Genomic DNA, 19619 nt, shown 5'->3' with positions numbered 1-19619 from the left:
CATTTTTCACAGCCAAAGAACCTGAGACTCAGAGGAGTGATTTGCCCAAGGTTATATATCCATGTTTAGACTTTGCTTTCTCCTTTGCCCCCACTTATCATGGCTAAAGCTAAAGTCTCTGCTGAGCCCTTCTTACTCATGTGGATCTCCAGTTCTGGTATCTGATCCTGTTCGTGCCCCTATCCCAACAGACAGGAGAGACCTGTGATGTCCTTCTAGGTATCTAGATCTGTGTCCCGATATTACAACTTTCTCATTGCCCTTGGTTTCCTCGTCAGCTCAGTCATCACCAATTATGTAAGCTGTTTCCTTTATGACACCTCAGTGTTTTCTTACTGGCTTCATTTGAGCACATTCTATTTTGTTAATGTACCTCTTAAGACACAATGCTTAGAACTGAGCGCAGTTTCCTAGTACTGGGTCTCATATGGGTAAGACCGTAAGTGTCATAAGAGTAGAATTCTGTCTGCCATGTCCATTGCAGCATGGTATAGTATGTAGTGGGGGCCATGTTTATTGTCTGGTACATAGTAGGTGCCCAGTTCCTGGTATATGGTAGAACCATATCTGATGAATGAAGGAATAAATAAATTAAAGCCTGAGAGGTTTTACTTACCATGTCTATGTCACTTTTTAAAATGACCCCTAGTGCTCGCTTCGGCAGCACATATACTAAAATAAAATGACCCCTAAACATTTTTGGCCTTTTTTTCAGCAATTGTGACATACTCTTTTTTTTTTTTTTTTTTTTAAAGAGAGAGAGAGAGAAAGTGAGTACATGTGTGAGTGGGGAGAGGCAGAGGGAGAAGGAGAAAGAAAATTTCAAGCAGAGGGTGGGGTTTGATCTCATGACCCTGAGAACATGACTTGGGGTGAAATCAAGAGTCAGAGGCTTAACTTACTGAGCCACCTGGGAGCCCCTGATTTACTCTTGTTTTATGTTAAGAGCCTCATGAACCCAAATTCTGAAACACTGCCATGAGAACTGCTGCTAAATCACATCCCGCCATTGTGCTTTCAGTTTACTAGTGGGGCTGAGAGTCAGCTCCAGAGCTCTATTTCTTATAAAGATAGTATAATATTCTGTCAGAATATTTACTGTAAGTTCTATTATTATGTTAATGGCATTTTCTCATTCATCAACTCAAACAATACTTTCCCCAGAATTGTGAGGCTGGTTTGTTATGATAACCTTTTGTGGCTGCTTGGGGTTGTTATGAGGGCTTAGTGAGATAACATCTGGATATAGTGGGACCTTAGTAGGAGCATCTGTTGCATTTTTTCTTGTTTTTAAAAGATTTATTTATTTATTTATTTGATAGAGAGAGAGAGAGAGAGAGATCACAAGTAGGCAGAGAGGCAGGCAGAGAGAGAGGAAGAAGCAGGCTCCCTGCCAAGCAGAGAGCCCGATGCCGGGCTCAATCCCAGGACTCTGGGACCATGACCTGAGCCGAAGGCAGAGGCTTTAACCCACTGAGCCACCCAGGCGCCCCTGTTGCATTTTTTCTTAATGGGGGTTGTTTCTCTTGGTATTTGTTAATAATATAGCTACAACATTCTTTGTGAGTCAGGGAGTTGGGTAAGGAGATAAAATGGACTTTAGCTCACTGAGGGCTTTTTTTTTTTTTTTTTTTTTAAAGACTTTGATGTTTACAGTCCCTTCTGTAACTCTGTGTGTGTGTGTGTGTGTGTGTGTGTGTTTTAAGATTTTATTTATTTATTTGACAGACAGAGACCACAAGTAGGCAGAGAGGCAGGCAGAGAGAGAGAGGAGGAAGCAGGCTCCCTGCTGAGCAGAGAGCCCGATGTGGGGCTCAATCCCAGGACCCTAGGATCATGACCTGAGCAGAAGGTAGAGGCTTTAACCCACTGAGCCACCCAGGCGCCTCCAGTGTGTGTGTTTTAACTTTAGTTTTTATTGTTTTTAAGATTTACTTGTTTATTTTATTAAGAGAGAGTGCGCATGCATGTGTGTGAATGTGTTGGGGGAAGGGGCAGAGGAAGGGAGAGAATCCTCAATAGATTTTCTGCTGAGCACGGAGTCCATCATGGGGCTCAATTCCAGGACCCCTAAATCATGACCTAAGCCAAAATCAAGTCGGCTGCCCAACCAACTGAGCCACCTAGGTGCCCCTGTGTTTTTTAACTATTTATGTAATTCTGAAGGTTTTGACATATGCATAGTTTGGAATTTTTAGTGTTAAAGTGTCATCAGTTTGTCTCTCTTATCCCTGTGTGAAAAATTCTCTCAGTCAAAATGAATTATTGGCCATTTTTCTTTATTTTATTTTTTAAAGATTTTAATTATTCAAGAGAGTGAGAGCATGAACAGGGGGAAGGACAGAGGGAGAAGCAGACTCCCCACTGAGCAGGGAGCAGGGTGTGGGGCTTGATCCCAGGACTCTGGGATCATGACCCGTGCCCAAGGTAAACGCTTAACCCACTGAGCCACCCACGTAGCCCTGGTTATTTTTCTTTAAACATAAGAGCCACCTACAGAAGCTAGTGGCTAAAACCCCGATTGATAGCTTACATAGTGCTTTGCATTTGACTTTGACTCTGAGTCATTTCTGATATTAGCAGTAATCACTTTACTGAATTTTGTACAATCCACTTAGTGACAATTTGTCAAAGAGTAACTGTGTATAGTAGTAGATACTCTTTGTGTACAAAGATGAAAACTCTTTTCAGAGATACCCATGAGTGATCTTATTTTCTTATTCTTGTGGAACCAGTGAAAAACAGTGCTGAATAGTCATAAACAAAAGCTCTAATGTCTTTTTAAAAACTCGATATCTTATACTTATTATAAAGTGTTATTACTTCTAAAGTGTATGTAAGTTTTAGATCATGAACAAAAACTTAACTAATCACTGGTAGCCGAATTTATTAGTGCGAATTTGTCACAAGCTGGTTACAAACACCCTCTTAGAATCAAACACAAAATTCTCTAATAGGAATATAAAAATAACCAAAGCTCACAGCTGTTTAATAACTTTGTCAAGACTTCATAAGACTGTTTTCTTTGCCTAACAGGAGTTGAGTAGGACTAGGAATTGAATTAACACCTCTCTACTGTTTCACTTAAAAACATAAATTGGATCCTTGTATAAATACAGATTGACTTATTTATAGATGGGAAAATCAGTAGCCATAAAATCTTTGTGTATATGATCTATTTAAATTTATCATATAATATTTATAGTATAATTTTAAGCATGGCCTCAGTTTTGCAAAGAAGGAAAAGAGGAGCCACACGTGCAAAGCAAAATGATATTGTTTTTGTTATAAATCACATGGAAACATTTCTTTAAATAATTAGAAACTTAATAGCTCTGGCCGAGTGTTTATAGTATTTCTGAATCACTGAATCAGCGATGTATGTGTTATTGAAAGAAGTTTTGAAACCATAATATGTCACCTGCACATGGTTTGTGTTTCTTGTTTTTCTAATAGTCAGACACCAGTGCCCGAAAGAAACCCCAATTAAAACACCAGCAGATTCAGCAGGAATAGAGAAGTTAATGACAGGTGTCATTAGCCCTGAGAGGCGGTAAGTGTTCTGTTCTTTAGATTCTTTAATCTTCAGTATATGTAACTAGATTCTTTTTTTCATGTATGATAAACCTGATTAAGGTGTCAAACCATTGTATAAATTATGCTGGAGACTATGGAAATGTCTAGCTGAATGACAGTGGTCTGTGGCCATTCCTGGAGCTGTTGCTGCTGCCTTCCTCATGGAAGACAAGGGTGGAATTCTGAAACTCCTCAGGAGTAAGACTAGCACTTCACCATATGGCAGGCTGGGAAGACAGTGGCCCTGGCCCTGGCCCCAGCCAGGTGGTACTTTTCTGAGGCCCATCTCTTCATACGCTTCTGCCGTATATAGACATCCACTGACAGCAGTTTCTCAGATAGTAAAGATACCAATGGATGATTCAGAGAAAACTCATTCCTCTTGTGGGGACAGCTCTGCAGCATTCATGACCCTTCCTTGTCTTTTATAGCTATTTTTTTAAGCCACATCCATTTTGAGGACAATTGGGGAAATTAGACCATGAACTAGATATTAGATAGTACTATAGCATTATTATTAATTTTTTGATGTCCTGTTGGTATTTTGTTTATGTAGAAGAGGTCCTTATTCATTGGCTATGTGTGCTGAAGTGTTTCAGGGTGAAGTCTCAGGATATCTTCAGGCAGGTTACTTTCAGATTGGTCAGCAAAGATGCACATACATTTAATATATTTATTTATGTATATATGTAGAGAAAGCAAATGTGGCAAAATACTAACAACTTTTGAATCTAAGAGTATATATGTGTGTTCGCTGTACTATTCACTCAACTTTTCTGTATATTGACTTTTTAAAAAAAGCTAGGGGAGAAATAGTTTTGTCAAGTGGCAGTTGGCCGAGGGGAGGAGTGTGACTGCATTTCCAGTGGGGGATGGCTTTTGTGCTTCCTGGAGAGTGAGCATGCTCGAGTGGGCTGTGAGGGCCCCAGCTGCCAGGACGCCCAGCTTTACTCATGGTTTTTTATTCTTAAGATGTCGCTCAGTGGAACTGGATCTCAACCAAGCACATGTAGAGGATACTCCAAAGAGAAAAGGAACCAAAGTGTTTGGGAGCCTTGAAAGGGGATTGGATAGGGTTATCACTGTGCTTACCAGGAGCAAAAGGAAGGGCTCTGCCAAAGATGGGCCAAGAAGGCTAAAGGTAAGTGTACTGGAATTCTTTAATATGGTTTTCTGAAGCTGACTGCTAACTGGATTTTTTATTTTTTCATTTTTTTATTTCATGCATTTTGATGCAATGGGCTTTGAGAATGCAGAGGTTAATTATATATACTTGCTCCTTTCAAGGAGCAAATCACTGTAGTTAAAATACTCAGCAGTTAATCACAGAGGCAACATGGAGGTGGGGAAACACAGGGCATATATGAGGAATTGAGAGCTGCCTCGAGATGGGGACTAGAGCTTAATTGTCATATCTCTGGCATGTGGGAAATTCCCTGACACATGGATACCTTTGTAGGCCCTCACAAAGTATTTGAATGCATTGGAAGTGAATTTGAACTTTGAGTGTGTTGTATGTGAAGAAAATAGCAGCAGACTGGGAAGGTAGGCTGAGAGGTCCGCACAGGCCCAAGGGGTTTAGACCTTATTTGATAGTCCTGTTATTCCTTAAAAGGCTTAATGTGTCAGTGGTGTGGATAATATGTTCAACTGGTAAAAGAAAGGAAAAATAAGTTATTTTGGATATAAAATACTTCTTTACTCTCTTGGATTCTCTCAGCCTTCCTTCAGACATCTAATGAATAACATATTTGTTTGGGGGAAGTAAGAGGTAAAGGTATGAAAAGATACAGCCCATGTCACTAAGGATCTCATAGAGTGGCAGTGAAGCCAGCCAGGGATGGTGTTCTGTGCTGTGGTAAAAACGTGTTCCAAGACGTGTGGGGCGTGAAGGAGGGGAGAGAAGATGGCAATGTTCCCTGTGGTTTGGGGAGTGGGTCTGTGTTTAGTTTTTGCACTGAGACTCTTTGGGGCAAATCTGGACAGGTTTGGGGAAGGAAAATGATGAGCTGTTGGGCAGAAGTGTGCTTCAGGGGAGAATATTTGTTTATGTCCTGTTTTAAAGTGGAAGAAGATAGGACTTCTCCATTAATATTTGTTGCCTTGTTGAACTTGTATAATGCACCGAGAAGTTTTGCACATCTCTGTTCCTTAAGTATAGTTTGTCCTTTTGTTCTAAGATTTCTCTAGATGGAGACAGTTCTGAAATATTTTAAATCCTGACATTGGGATTAAGAAAACCATAGTGTCATTTCCCTGAAAAACAGATGAAATTAAGGAAACATGCCCAATCATATACATTATTGAGAGGCCAAGTGTTTTTCAGATACTGATGGATAATATGCTGAAAGTGTTCACCTGTGTAAATTGTTTGGAACCTGAATGCATTTTCCAAGAAGAACTGCTGTGTTAGTTGACTTTCCAGGTATTCTCTAATACTTCCAAGATATAGTTTGGGAATGAGAAGACCTGAGTTCTAGCCTTAGCTTTGTACTGTGTAGCTTGGATAAGCCATTTTATCCTTGACTGCTTCAGTTTTCTTATTTGTAAAAATTGGAGATCATCTCTACCCCAGCAACTTCACAGAGCTGGGATGTGTAAACAAAACTGTCTCTGTGAGATGCACATGAAATGTTCTATTTTATCAGGTGTTCCAGTGTTGAGTAGCATTGTTTCTATTCATGTTGAACATTTTAACCCCAATGGAGCAGAAACACAGTCCTAATTAGCACACACCTAACATTGGAAACTTGACCTTACTTTGGATCTTTAACCCTTTATAATGCTTTAAGTTTTGCAGAACTGCAGAGCTTGCTTTAGGAAATTAGTTTCATTTTTTTTCCCTCCCTACTTCTTATATTAAAAGATTATAAATTTACAGAAAATTTAAAAGGTTGCTACAAAGAACACCTTACATTGTTAAGATAGCAAATCATGTAGTTAAGCCCTCTTGTAGGAAGCCATCTGTAAAAATCTGAAACTTAAACAAATTAGGGTTAATTCTTTATTTTACAAAAGGTATCACTAAAATTGTGATTTGAAAGTGTTCTGCTTATTTTCTTGACAAAGCCAATTTAGTTTGGCGAAATAGCCCCGGATGGGAACCCAGCAGACAAAAGGTCCTGCATTAGCTTTCATAACCTGAAGCTGGGTTCCTAAACTCCGGTCATTTAACTCACCTTCATAGTGGCATATCATCTGCCCTGTTATTTATCTGGCATTTTCTTTATATTGACTCTTTAAAAGAAAACCCAAATTTACAGAGGTATAATTGACATAAGTAAACTGTACTTACTAAAAATGCATGATTCGGGGCACCTGATTGGCTCAGTGGGTTAAGGCCTCTGCCTTCAGCTCAGGTCATGATCTCAGTGTCCTGGGATGGAGCCCCGCATCAGGCTCTCTGTTCAGCCGGGAGCCTGCTTTCTGCTCTCTCTGCCTGTTTCTCTGCCTACTTGTGATCTGTCTGTCAAATAAATAAATAAAATCTTTAAAAAAAATTTATAAAAAATAAATGCATGATTAATATACTTTGGCATTATATAATATAAACACCTGTGAAATTAATACCACAATTAAGATGGCTAACTTTTTAAAAACTTGAGTTTATTTTTTTATTGTTTTTTAAAGATTTATTTATTGTAAGGAGAGAACATGTGTGCGAATTTGGGAAGCACAGGGAGAGAGAAAAGTGAAGATTTTCAAGCAAATTCCCCACTGAGCGCATAAGAGCATGACCTGAGCCAAAATCAAGAGTTGATGCTCAACCGACTAAGCCACTCAGGCATCCCTTGAATTTATTTTTAAAGAAACTGTATATTATTAGTTTTTGCTAATTATGTTTTTCCAAATCAGATTAGAACAAATATGTAAATACTAAAATAAAACTATAGTTGACCCTTTGAACAACATGGGTTTGAACTGTGTGAGTCACTTATATGTATATTTTTTTCAACAAATATATTGGGCAGATTTGGGGGGGGATTTGCAGCAATTTGGAAAAACTCAGAAACCACAAAGCCTAGAAATATCAAAAAAATTAAGAAACAGTTATGTCATGAATGCACAAGATATATGTAGATATTAGTCTATTTTATTTAAAAACATAAGATATAAACATATATTATAAAAAGTTAAAATTTATCAAAACTTATGCACACAAACATACTGTGTATGGCACCATTCACAGTTGAGAGAAATGTGAACAAACTTAAAGGTGCAGTTATTAAATCATAACTGCATAAAATCAACTGTAATACATGTCGTACTACTATAATGATTTCATAGCTACCTTCTGTTGCTCTTGTGGTGAGCTTATGTAGCAAGTATCTTCTTAAATATGCTGTGTGATGTGGGGTGCCTGGGTGGCTCAGTGTGTTAAATGTCCATCTCTTGATTTCAGCTTCGGTCATGATCTCGGGGTCCTGGGATTGAGCCCCGCATTGGGCTCCCTGCTCAGGTGGAGTCTGATTGTCCTCTGCCTCTCACCCTGCTTGTGCTCTCTCTCAGATAAATAATAATAATAATAATAATAATAAAAAGAAAAGATAAAGTTAAATAAAATCCCATGAAAAACACTGTGTGATGCTAATCATTTCCATGTGAGCAGTTCGTCTCTTCAGTAAATTGTGTATTACAGTAAAAAATGATCGCTGGCTGTTCCTGCATATTCTTTAATCATTTTAGGGCAATGCCTTAGACCTTGAATAATGCTAGGGGACCCATAGGAAGTGCTACTAGTGATGCTGGAAGTACCCCCAAGAAGCACAGAAAAGTCATGACATTACAAGAAAAAGTTGAATTGCTTGATATATACCATAGATTGGGGTCTGTAGCTATGGCCACCCACCATTTCAAGATAAATAAATCCAGTAAAAGGACCATTGTTTAAAAAAAAATGGTAGGGGAGGATTTGTGAAGCCTTGCTGCAGTTATGCCAACAGGCACAAAAACCTTGCACTTTTTGCAAAATGCTGTTTTTTAAAATCTCATGTTGAAAATGAAGCTTTTATGTGGGTGCAGGATTGAAAGGCAGATAAAAAGGCGTACCTATAAACTTTAATATGATTTGAGAAAAGATGAAGTCATGTTATGAGAACTTAAAGCAAAAGGAAGGTGAAGTATCTAAAGTTGGATAATTTAATGCTAGCAAAGGATGGTTTGATAATTTTAGAAAGAGGTTTGGTTTAAAAAAGTTCAAGGTCACAAGAAAAACAACTTCTGACCAAGAAGCAGGAGATACTGGTTCCCAGATGCCATTAAGAAAATCGTTGAGGAAAAAGGATTTCTTCCTGAACAGGTTGTTTTTTTGTTTTTGTTTTTATTTTTGAACAAGTTTTTAATGCAGACAAAAATACTCTATTCTGGGGGTGGGGACAGTGCCACAAAAGACATTTATTAGTAAAAAAGGAGAAGGAGCACCAACATTTAAGGCAGGGAGGGATGGTCTAACTCTGTTGTTTCATGCAGTACAGTCGGGGTTATGACTAGCACTGTCCTTGTTTATATAGCTGCTAGCTCCCAAGTCTTGAAGGGAAAACATGCCCACCAGCTGCCAGTCTTTTGTTTGTACAAGAAGGTCTAGATGAGAACACTTTTTCTGGATTGATTCTATCAGTGCTTTGTCCCTGAAGTCAAGAAGTACCTTGCCCATAAAGGATTACCTATTAAAGTTCTTTTGATATTGGGCAAAGCTGCTGGGTCACCCAGAACCCCCTGAGTTCAACACTGAAGTGTCAAAGTGGTCTGCTTGTCCCCAAACACAATGTCTCTAATTCAGCCTCAAGAAAAGGGGGTCATAAGGACCTTTAAGGCTCATTACACCCAATACTCTCTGGAAAGGATTGTCAGTGTTATGGAAGAGAATGTCATTCAAAGTCTAGAAGGATTACATCATTGAAGATGCCATTGTTGTAACAGAAAAAGTCATGAAAGCCATCAAGCCGGAAACGACGAATTTCTGTTGGAGAAAACTGTCCACATGTTGTGCATGACTTCACAGGATTTATGACAGAGCCAAGCAAGAAAATCATGAAGGAGTTCGTAGATATGGCAAAAAAAAAAAAGAAAGAAAGAAAAAAAAAAAAGGTGTGTGTGGGAGGTTTCAAGATACGGGTCTTGGAGAAATTCAAGAACCAATAGACACCACACCCGAAGAATGAGCAGAAAATGAATTGATGGAGGTAAGTGCTTCTGAAACAGTGACAGATAATGAGGAAGAAGACATAGAAGAAGCAGTACCAGAAAGCACATTGACATTAGACAGTCTGGCTGAAAGGTTTCCATTATTCAGGACTGCTTTTGATTCCTTTTATGACATGGATCCTTTTATGATATGAGCACCGAAACTAAAGCAAACAGCAGAAGGAGGATTGGTACCGTACAGAAACATTTTCAATGAAATGAAAAAGCATGAAGTCAGGGACGCCTGGGTGGCTCAGTTGGTTGGACGACTGCCTTCGGCTCAGGTCAGGGTCCTGGAGTCCCGGGATCGAGTCCCGCATCGGGCTCCCAGCTCCATGGGGAGTCTGCTTCTCTCTCTGACCTTCTCCTCGTTCATGCTCTCTCTCACTGTCTCTCTCTCAAGTAAATAAATAAAATCTTAAAAAAAAAAAGAAAAAGCATGAAGTCAGACAGAAATTACGATGTACTTCCATAAAGTTTCACCAAGTGTGCCTGCCCCTCCTGCCTCCCCTTCTATGTCTTCCACCTCTGCCACCCCTGAGACAGCAAGACCAACCCTTCCTCTTCCTCCTCCTTCTCAGCCTGCTCAACATGAAGATGGGGATGAAGGCTTTTATGCTGATCCATTTTCACTTAATGAACGGTAAACCATCATCATGCCATACAGTTAGTAAACTTATCTATGCGTATGTGTGTCTTTGTGTGAGTATCTCATAGCAGTACAAGAATCATATGAGACATTTTTGTGTCATCATCATTTGCCTAAGTATTCATTGTATAGAACATTGTGTGCAGGACTCACAGAAGTGGATTTAGTTAGACATAAAGTGAGTGGTATTTACTATAAAATCAGTAATGTGTTAGTTTTCTTACTGTTCTATAACTTTGCTTTCAAAGAATTATGTTACTGTACAGTATGCTTCTCGTGATTGGAGAAACTGCGTCTCAGCCTATCATTACCAGCAAGTGGTTTTTTAAAAAATGTTTCTAATACTGTATTATGAGTATGACTGTATTACTGTATCCCATAAAAATTTTATAATCATTTGTTCATTAGTGTATGAAGCGAATCATTTGTTCATTACTGTGAAGCGATCATGTTGATTACACTAGGCTATCACGAAGCAATCCAATTGTTGCTTCCTTGTTCTCAGTGCGTGAATCACTACACCTGTAAATAAATACAACTTTCTTTTTCATATTATCTTTTCATTTTTGATATCTAGTATCAGTAATACATGTAATATCTATGGTGTTTTGTGTCATGTAAGACTATTGATGTAGGTTTCTAACAGATGATTCATCTTGTAAACAATGTAAACTTACAGTATTGATAAATTCAGTACAGTACTGTAAAAATATTTTCTTTCCTTAGTATTTTCTTAATAACATTTTCATTTCTCTAGATTGCTTTATCATAAGGGTATAGTGTATAATATATATATATAGGGGTGCCTGTGTGGCTCAATTGGTTAAGTGTCCAACTCTTGATTTTGGCTCAGGTCATGATCTCAGGGTTGTAAGATCAAGCCCGTGTCAGGCTTCATGCTGCACCTGCCAGGGATTCTCTCTCTCTCTCCCTTTGCCCTTCTCCCCCCAAGCCCCTGCTCACATGCTCTATCTCTCTCTAGAAAACAAAAACAAAATAACAAAAAAAAATACATATACAGAATATGTGTTAATTGACTACTACATAAGGCTTTCGGTCAACAAAATGCTTTTAAGTTTTGGGGGAGTCTAAAGTTATATGTCGATTTTTTACTTTGTAGGGGGTCAGTGTCCCTAACCCCTGTGTTGTTCAAGGGTCAACTGTATATTCAAACAACGTTTCCTAGGGCATTTGTTTCATTTCTGACAGTTTACATTTTAGGACTGTTACTATCTCTAGCATAGCATGGGAAGAGAGAAACAAGTGAAGTTCAAATAGACATGTTAATTATTATTTATGCATTTCTTTAAAATGATTGGAAGGAGAGGAGGATGAAAGGTTAAAAAGGATGATATGGATGTAGTTACAAGTGAACATGATTTCTCCAAGCTCTTCAGTGCCATCTTACTTTAGCTTATTACCAAGAGTTGGTTGTAAATTGTTTCTGTATTTCTCTGGAATGTTTCCCTTTGAACTGGTACTAAAATGAGTTTGGGATCTCTCAGTTAGGCAGGATGGTCTTTGTGTTGATGTAAAGATTTACTTCTTACCCCTTGTTTTTCTTTTTTAAGCTTCACTATAATGTGACTACAACCCGATTAGTGAATCCAGATCAACTCTTGAATGAAATAATGTCTATTCTTCCAAAGAAGCACGTTGACTTTGTACAAAAGGGGTAAGAAGCACTCTTAGAGGTTGTTGCATTTATTGCTTGCTGTCTATTGAACTTTGAGAAGACGTGTATTGATTCTTCTCTTCTCTTTTTTAAAAAATATTTCTCCCACCTCGTTTTCATCAAAAAAGCTTTTATGCTAGTGTCATTGTTCATAATTTAGTCTTGGTGTTATATGAGCTAGTGCCATATTGTCACCACTTTCAAAATAGGACCCTTCAGAATAGGAATAGACTTTTCAAAGTAGGAAAAATCCGAACTTCTTCCAGTTTTCTTTTCAGTCCTCTATTTTCCTCTGGTGTTCTGCTTTTTAATAATATTTATTAACTGCAATCTAAATTTAGAGACACCTCAAACCAATTAGGGATTTATATGGAACCCTTTCCTTTATGGCTTGCTGTTGGACAGGACTGGGTTTTTAGTACTTTATTAAATTATTTCACCTGAACTCTCTTTTACTGTTGAGTGAGCTGCCAGCAAAGCCTCCATGGCTGTGATCTCATGGTCTGAATGGCCAGACCTCTTCTCATTACCTAAGGTGTTCATATTTCTTCTTTTTTTTTTTTTTTAAAGATTTTTATTTATTTGACAGACAGATCACAAGTAGGCAGAGAGAGAGAGAGAGAGGAGGAGGCAGGCTCCCTGCCGAGCAGAGAGCCTGATGTGAGGCTCGATCCCAGGACCCTGGGATCATGACCTGAGCCGAAGGCAGAGGCTTTAACCACTGAGCCACCCAGGCGCCCCGGTGTTCATATTTCTAAGCATTTCCAGTTATGTCTCTAAAATTTCATTATTGAGGCAGATAAAAAGAGCCACTAATAGATGTAACAAAATATTTAACTAGAATATTCAATGTAGAGAGATTTTAAGAAACAATCTTTTGCAAAATAATTTTATTTTTCATTATCTGTAAATGTTGGCAAGCATTCCTTACCTGAACCCTTGCTTTCTTCTTTAGGTATGATCAGAACAAACATAACTCACTCTTGCTTCGTGCTTGGGCTGTATCGATGGTTCTGGAACCTCTAGCCAAATCTATATCAGAAAGCTTTCAATAATCTTTCCTTCAGCATATGATCTCTCTTTTCGATCACCAACTAGGTGGAACCCTGCCTAATCATCTGCCCCTAAATGTTTAGGGAACTGAAATTTAAAATGGATTCTATTGCTAATTATTTATTGGAGATTAGTAAGACAAACTAAAATATGCAAACAAATTTAAAAATTCACATGAATTCAATTTATCTAACTTTGCTGGAACATACCTATTTCTTAAGACATGTTTAAGGCTTCATTTGGACTGGACCCTTCCATCATCAGAGCTGTTATGTTGCAGTTCTAGTTACATTCACCATGTGTTTCAACCATGGGAATATACCGTCTCCATGGGCTTTCTGTTATAACTCTGCCATAAAGTGTAACCATCCTAACCTCTTATTACTATTAGAAAAACCTCAAAAACATTTGCCCTTCTGACAGGTTGGTAGCTTCAGCTTTATTTATATGAAAGAATTTTCTGATGAGGTGCACACACACAAAAAACTCTTAATCTTCCCTGCACTTTCCTTTGTTGTGAACATTGTGGAAATGGCCTAATGCTCACAGCTTACACTGTTGAAAGAGATACGTAAAGAAAACCAGAAGATCTCTTGAGCATGAATGGCATGGGCGGCTCCAAAAGAAGGGCTTTTCTTTGGACAAGGGAAAATTCTGATAAAGCCTTTCATCTTTATTCTTTCCTAAGATCCTAGTTCAACTTCTGGGAAAACACCAGTCATGCTCCATGACTAAGGTATAGCTAAATCATTTGGAAAGTGTAAGCAGTAATAGATTGCTTAATGTGAAATAATGGTTCATTTTCCCCACCGGCCTCCTGGAGGCTTAGAAATCTCTTATATTCTACAGAATATTCATGGTGTTCCTACTAACTGGTTTCTTATCTTGTTTTTCGTAGCTATACACTGAAGTGTCAAACACAGTCAGATTTTGGTAAAGTGACAATGCAGTTTGAACTAGAAGTGTGCCAGCTTCAAAAACCCGATGTGGTGGGTATCAGGAGGCAGCGGCTTAAGGGTGATGCCTGGGTTTACAAGAGATTAGTGGAAGACATACTGTCTAGCTGCAAGGTATAATTGCTGGCTGGTTCCCCCCTCTGCTGGATGAATATGGGTGTGATACAGCCTATGTGGAGACTGGTATGACTGGTTTTATCTTTAAAGTTCTTTGGAACTACAGACTTGTTTCTCAAGAGCTGTGTTAAGGACCAGTATCTTTTTGTTCTTAAACAAAAGATATTTTGCCAATGAATCTAAGGCGTGCGCATCTGTCATTATCTATTACTGTCTTTTTTAATCATGTGGCCTTGTATATTAATAACTGTTGACTTTCCTAGATTCACTTCCATATGTGAATGTAAGCTCTTAACTATGTCTCCTTTTAAATGTGTAATTTCTTTTTGAAATAAAATCATTTGTGAATATAGCATGCTTCTCCTCTTCTTTGTATTTGATTTTGATCCAAACAAAACCTCAAATGGCTTCCTGACTATTAAGTAGAGACTATTTGGAGATGTTTTATCTGTTATCAAATATGCCTTGGGCAGAAAAACAGATAAGAATTCATTTGCATAATTTTTTCCTGTCTCTGATTTAAGTAGGATTTATTGAGATCGTTAACTAAGTCACAGCTGTGGTTACCAGAGTTAAACAGCACATTTAATATGTTGAATAAAAGACTATTGACTTCAGTAAGTGTGTTTGGTCAACAATGATAAGTATCTGAACTATGAACCCCCATGAAATGTTACTTTATGGTAATTTTCCTTAAGTCTCAATGTTGGCCCAAAATTTGTATTTTTATTTCATTTTATTGGTCTCTAAAGGCTAGCACTCAAGTTTTATTTGTATGGATTTTACCAATTAAACTAGTTGGAGAAAAATAGCACTACCTCTAGTCAGTAGTGAGAGGAGTATTTTGTCACTCATTTATTCAGTAAACATTTACTAAGTACTTACAAACATTAGGCTTGGGCTGAAGATGGTATTTTCTAGTTAACTCAAGGAGCTCAGAATCTATTAGGGGCAGATGCAAAAATTAGTGTTTATAGTATAGAGGGGATGACCAACTTCAGAGGGTTAAGGGATGATTTCTTGGAGGAAACAGTATTCTTAAAGGATATATAGGTGTTGTTCAGAAAGAGAAGAGGGAATATAACATTCCTGGCAGCAAGAAGAGTATATGCAAAGGCACGGAACTATAAAATGGCATACCTTATTTAGGGTAGAGGCAGTGTTGGGTCCATGGTCCACGGGGCGAGACTGATTCAAAGCGAAGGTCAAGCAAAGCTTTATTTCGCGCCAAGCATCAAGAACCAAACCGACCGGCCAGGGCTGTCTCTTGCAAAGAGGTGACCTTTCTCTGCCTTACAGACTAACTTTTAAGGGTAAAGGCCATGTGGTTGGGCCTGGCCACGCACAGGTGACCAATGAGATTGTAACACAGAGAAAGCTGCACAGTCCTGCTAGGTCACACATCAGTGACCAATTGAATTACAATTTACCCTATAGTAGATTTTTTTTTTAAGATTTTATTTATTTATTTGACAGAGAGAGATCACAAGTAGGCAAAGAGGCAGGCAGAGAGAGAGAGAGAGGAGGAAGCAGGCTCCTGCTGAGCAGAGAGCCCGACGTGGGACTCGGATTCCAGGACCGCGAGATCATGACCTGAGCCGAAGGCAGCGGCTTAACCCACTGAGCCACCCAGGCACCCTCTATAGTAGATATTTGAACTAGCCTATCACCTTGGTCAGAATTGGCACCCAAAGGGCGGGGCCCATACTCCTTGGTAGCTAGGGAGACCGTATGCGCCCCCACCAATTGGATAGCTCCACCTGGCCTGACCCACCCTTGTATTTGGGCTTTGTTACCTGGGACTGGTTTCCCGGTCTTGTTTTGTTTTGTTTTTTTAAAGATTTTATTTATTTGACAGACAGATCACAAGTAGGTAGAGAGGCAGGTGGGGGGGGCAGGCTTCCTGCTGAGCAGAGAGCCCGATTCCGGGCTCCATTCCAGGACCCTGAGATCATGACCTGAGCTGAAGGCAGAGGCTTAACCCACTGAGCCACCCAGGCGCCCCCGGGACTTGTTTTTAAGTAAGTTCCCTGAAGGGGTTGGGGGCAGGGTCAGGATGGAGCTGTTCTGGCTAAATAGGCCCTTACTGCAGAAGGTGGTGCAAAGAGGAAATAGCCAGACTTGAGGGTAAAACATTTAGCTGGAAATAAGGGACAGAAGAACTGGGAGGAACTCGAATGTTCCACTAAACTGTTTTGGCAAAGGGAAGCTGTCAGAGGGTTTTAAAATTTATTAGAACAGCTTAGTGAAATATAATAAACATACCATAAAATTTCACCTCTTTAAAATGTATAATTCAGTGGGTTTTATTATATTCACGTTTGAGCAGCTCTTACTGCAATCTAATTTTAGAACATTTTCATCACCTCAGAGGGCAACCCTACATCCGTCAGTGGTCACTCCCCATTCCCCCACCCCACAGCCCCTGGCTCCTACTAATCTACTTCCTGTGTCTGCATCTGAGTATTCTGGACATTTCATGTACATGGGCTCATACAGTATGTGGCCTGTTGGGTCTGGTTTCTTTCACTTAAATAATGTTTTCAAGATTCATTTTGTTGTAGCTTGTGTCAGCACTTCATTCCATGTTACAGCTGAATAATAGTCCATTGAATGGCTATATCACATTTTATCTACCCATTTATCAGTTGATAGACATTCAGGTTGTTTACACTTCTTGGTTATTATAAATAACGTTGCTATGAGCAGTTGTGTACAAATTTTTGCGTGGACATGTTTTCAGTTGTTTATATATACCTTGGGGTAGAATTGCGGAGTCATTTAACATTTTGAGGAACTGACAAACTACTTCCAGTTTTATGGTCCCACCAGTGATATATGAGGGTTCTAATATTTCTGCATTTGCTGTAACATTTGTTATTGTCCATCTTTTTTATTTTAGCTCTGTGCAGTAGTATCTCATTATGGTTATGATTCGCTTTTCCCTAATGACTAATGATGTTGAGCATCTTTTCATGTGCTTATTAGTCATATATCTTTTTGGAGAAATATCTGTTCACACCCTTTGCCCATATTGAATCTGTTTGTTTATCTTTTTATTGTTAAGTTGCAAGAATTCTATAGTTCTTGCTGTAAGCCTTTTACCAAATATGTGATGCAAATATTTTCTGTAATTCTGTAGGTAGTCTTTTTACTTCCTTGTTAGTGTCTTTTGAAAAACAAAAGTTTTATATTTTCTAAAATCCAATTCAGCTATTTTTATAAAACATAAGAGAAGAATCACCCTTGTATTCCTGTGGCAGATGGCACAGTCTGGAGCAAAAACTTTTGACCACGAGCCACAATAAGAAGTCCATTTTACTTTGGGATGCATCACACATAAATGTCAAATACTGCTTAGCTTTTCTATAAATATGATACTATTTTCTAATGTAAACATCTAGTCCGACAACCACAGTCTTTACACTGGAGTTTTAGTATATTTACTTTAAAAATTAAAAATTTTAAATATCTTTTTTGGGGATTAATTCAGCCTAGAAATGCTGTCATTGGCTCTACTACCCCTCGGCCTGGATCAAGTAAAAATAGGTAACTTCATTGCTATTTGGGCTAAGTCTTGCTTTTCTTTAAGGAAATAAATGTTAATGGTTGCCATAGCATCTAAAGTCTATCACTTAGCTCTACATCTTTAGAGCCATTTGGAAAATTAAAGGAGTATAGCTGGGAGTAAATGAGGGTGGGTTAAATCCTAAAAGGCAAATATGGTTTAGATTGTTGACACTGAACTAAACCTGCTTAGTTTTAAGTTGGCTTCCCTTTCCATTGCACAGCCATACCTGGACTTCCTTGGAGGGTGTGTGTGAATTTTATGTCCAGAGGAAGGCAACCTCAAATACCTGAACGTCTGTCATGAGGGGAAAACAGGAGACTTGTTTTGGTGATAGTAGCAGGCAAAGTAAGTCCAGTGAGAAGTTGGAGGTAGAGGTCATATCTTATTCGCCTTTGTGTTCCAAGCATTTAGTAGTACCTGGGCTGCGGCAGGGACTCAGCATAAACTTACAAAGCTGAACAGTATTGAAGTTAAGCTCACAATAAAGAGCTTTCAGAAAAATTCCAAGGTACCTGACAGAAGACTGTGCCTGGGAATATAGTGTTTTCCCTGTCACTGGATGTGTGCAGACATGTTGGACAGCCATTCATAGGAAAGGTCATAGGAGGGATTTTAGTTCTGAACTGAAACCAGTGGTCATAAGCTCCTATCTGCCGTAGTATCCATGGTCCATTAGCAGTGTGGAAGATAATGAATCAATTATTTGGATATTGGGGGTAGAGTGACTGCAGAAGCTTTGGCAGCAGCATTTTAGGTCATTTTGAGTATTTTGCAAATTGAGGATGATAGAATGGTGAATGAGTTGCAGGAGTGATAAAAGGTTGTGTTTGCTGGCTGTGATAAGGAGAAATAAAGTAATGATCCTAGTATAACTACCTAAGATTGAATACCCACTATGTGCCAGACTCTTCACTGCATGATTTATATCCAGCATCAGCAAACTGGTCTGTGGGCCACCCTGTAGCCTTTTTTGATAATTTCATTGGAACACAGCTGTGCTCATATTATCTATGACTGCTTTTGTGTTAGAGTGGCAGAGTTGAGTGAATTTGACAGAGACTGTATGACCTGCAAAGCACAAAGTATTTACTGTCATAAGGTATTTACAAAAAAAGTTTACTGATCCCAGATTTAAATAAATGTTTTTAAATCACATACATATTAACTCATTTAGTTTTTGCACTAACTCTGCAAGACTAGGGGTATCCCTTTTTACAGAAGGGAAGGCTGAGGATCAGACAGGCAAAGTAATAACTCTCTCAAGGTCATAAAACTTGGAAGTGTATTGGATTTGATTCAGGCACGACAGGCTCCAAAGTGCATGTTCTTTCCTGTGCTAGAAATAAGTGTAATACCTCTCCTGAAATTGTCCCCTATAGGAAAGCATGATTATATATTATATGTATCAAAAGATTGCCGTTTTTAAAGCAGCAGTCTTACACAAACTGGTTATGATGTAGGAAAACTTCACTAATTCAGTGTAATTTACTACAATTGAGTTTGTTTTGTGAATCTTAGTGAAAGTAAGAAATTCTAAATGTCTTCCTCTGCATAAGAAGAATATAGTCTACTAAGAAAACAAGAATTGAAAGACTTTCAGCTTCTTGGTTCCACAGTGATTTTGTACATTTTAAAGAGCTTATTTTTATGTCTGATTATTATGTAATATAGGCCTATAGAGTTATATTTTTAAAAGTCTTTCTGTAGGCTCTGAGTTAGGATCTATGTCCTTGCATTTTCTAACTTCCGGAGGCTACCCACATTTCTCAGCTTTTGACCCTCTTCCTTCCATCTTCAGACAAAGGCAAATTAAGTCCTTTTCACATTGTATTACTCTTT

The 19619-nt window shown here is 38.6% G+C and overlaps 1 protein-coding gene across 1 annotated transcript in view; it reads left to right on the top strand.

Annotated features, from left to right (window-relative positions):
- Positions 1–14561, top strand: part of MELK (maternal embryonic leucine zipper kinase) — an 89991-nt gene extending 75430 nt beyond the window's left edge. Inside the window, 4 exon segments of the mRNA XM_032308332.1 lie at positions 3457–3553; positions 4549–4717; positions 11980–12083; positions 14035–14561. Of these exon segments, the coding sequence (XP_032164223.1) occupies positions 3457–3553; positions 4549–4717; positions 11980–12083; positions 14035–14212 (548 nt within the window). The 3' untranslated portion in view covers positions 14213–14561.
- The last annotated feature ends 5058 nt before the right edge of the window (positions 14562–19619 follow it).

The sequence above is a fragment of the Mustela erminea genome, chromosome 12 (genome assembly GCF_009829155.1).
Source record: "Mustela erminea isolate mMusErm1 chromosome 12, mMusErm1.Pri, whole genome shotgun sequence".
NCBI classification, from domain to species: Eukaryota; Metazoa; Chordata; class Mammalia; order Carnivora; family Mustelidae; genus Mustela; species Mustela erminea.
Note: the sequence above shows the minus strand (reverse complement) of the source record. Positions and strands in the feature narration are given on the sequence as shown.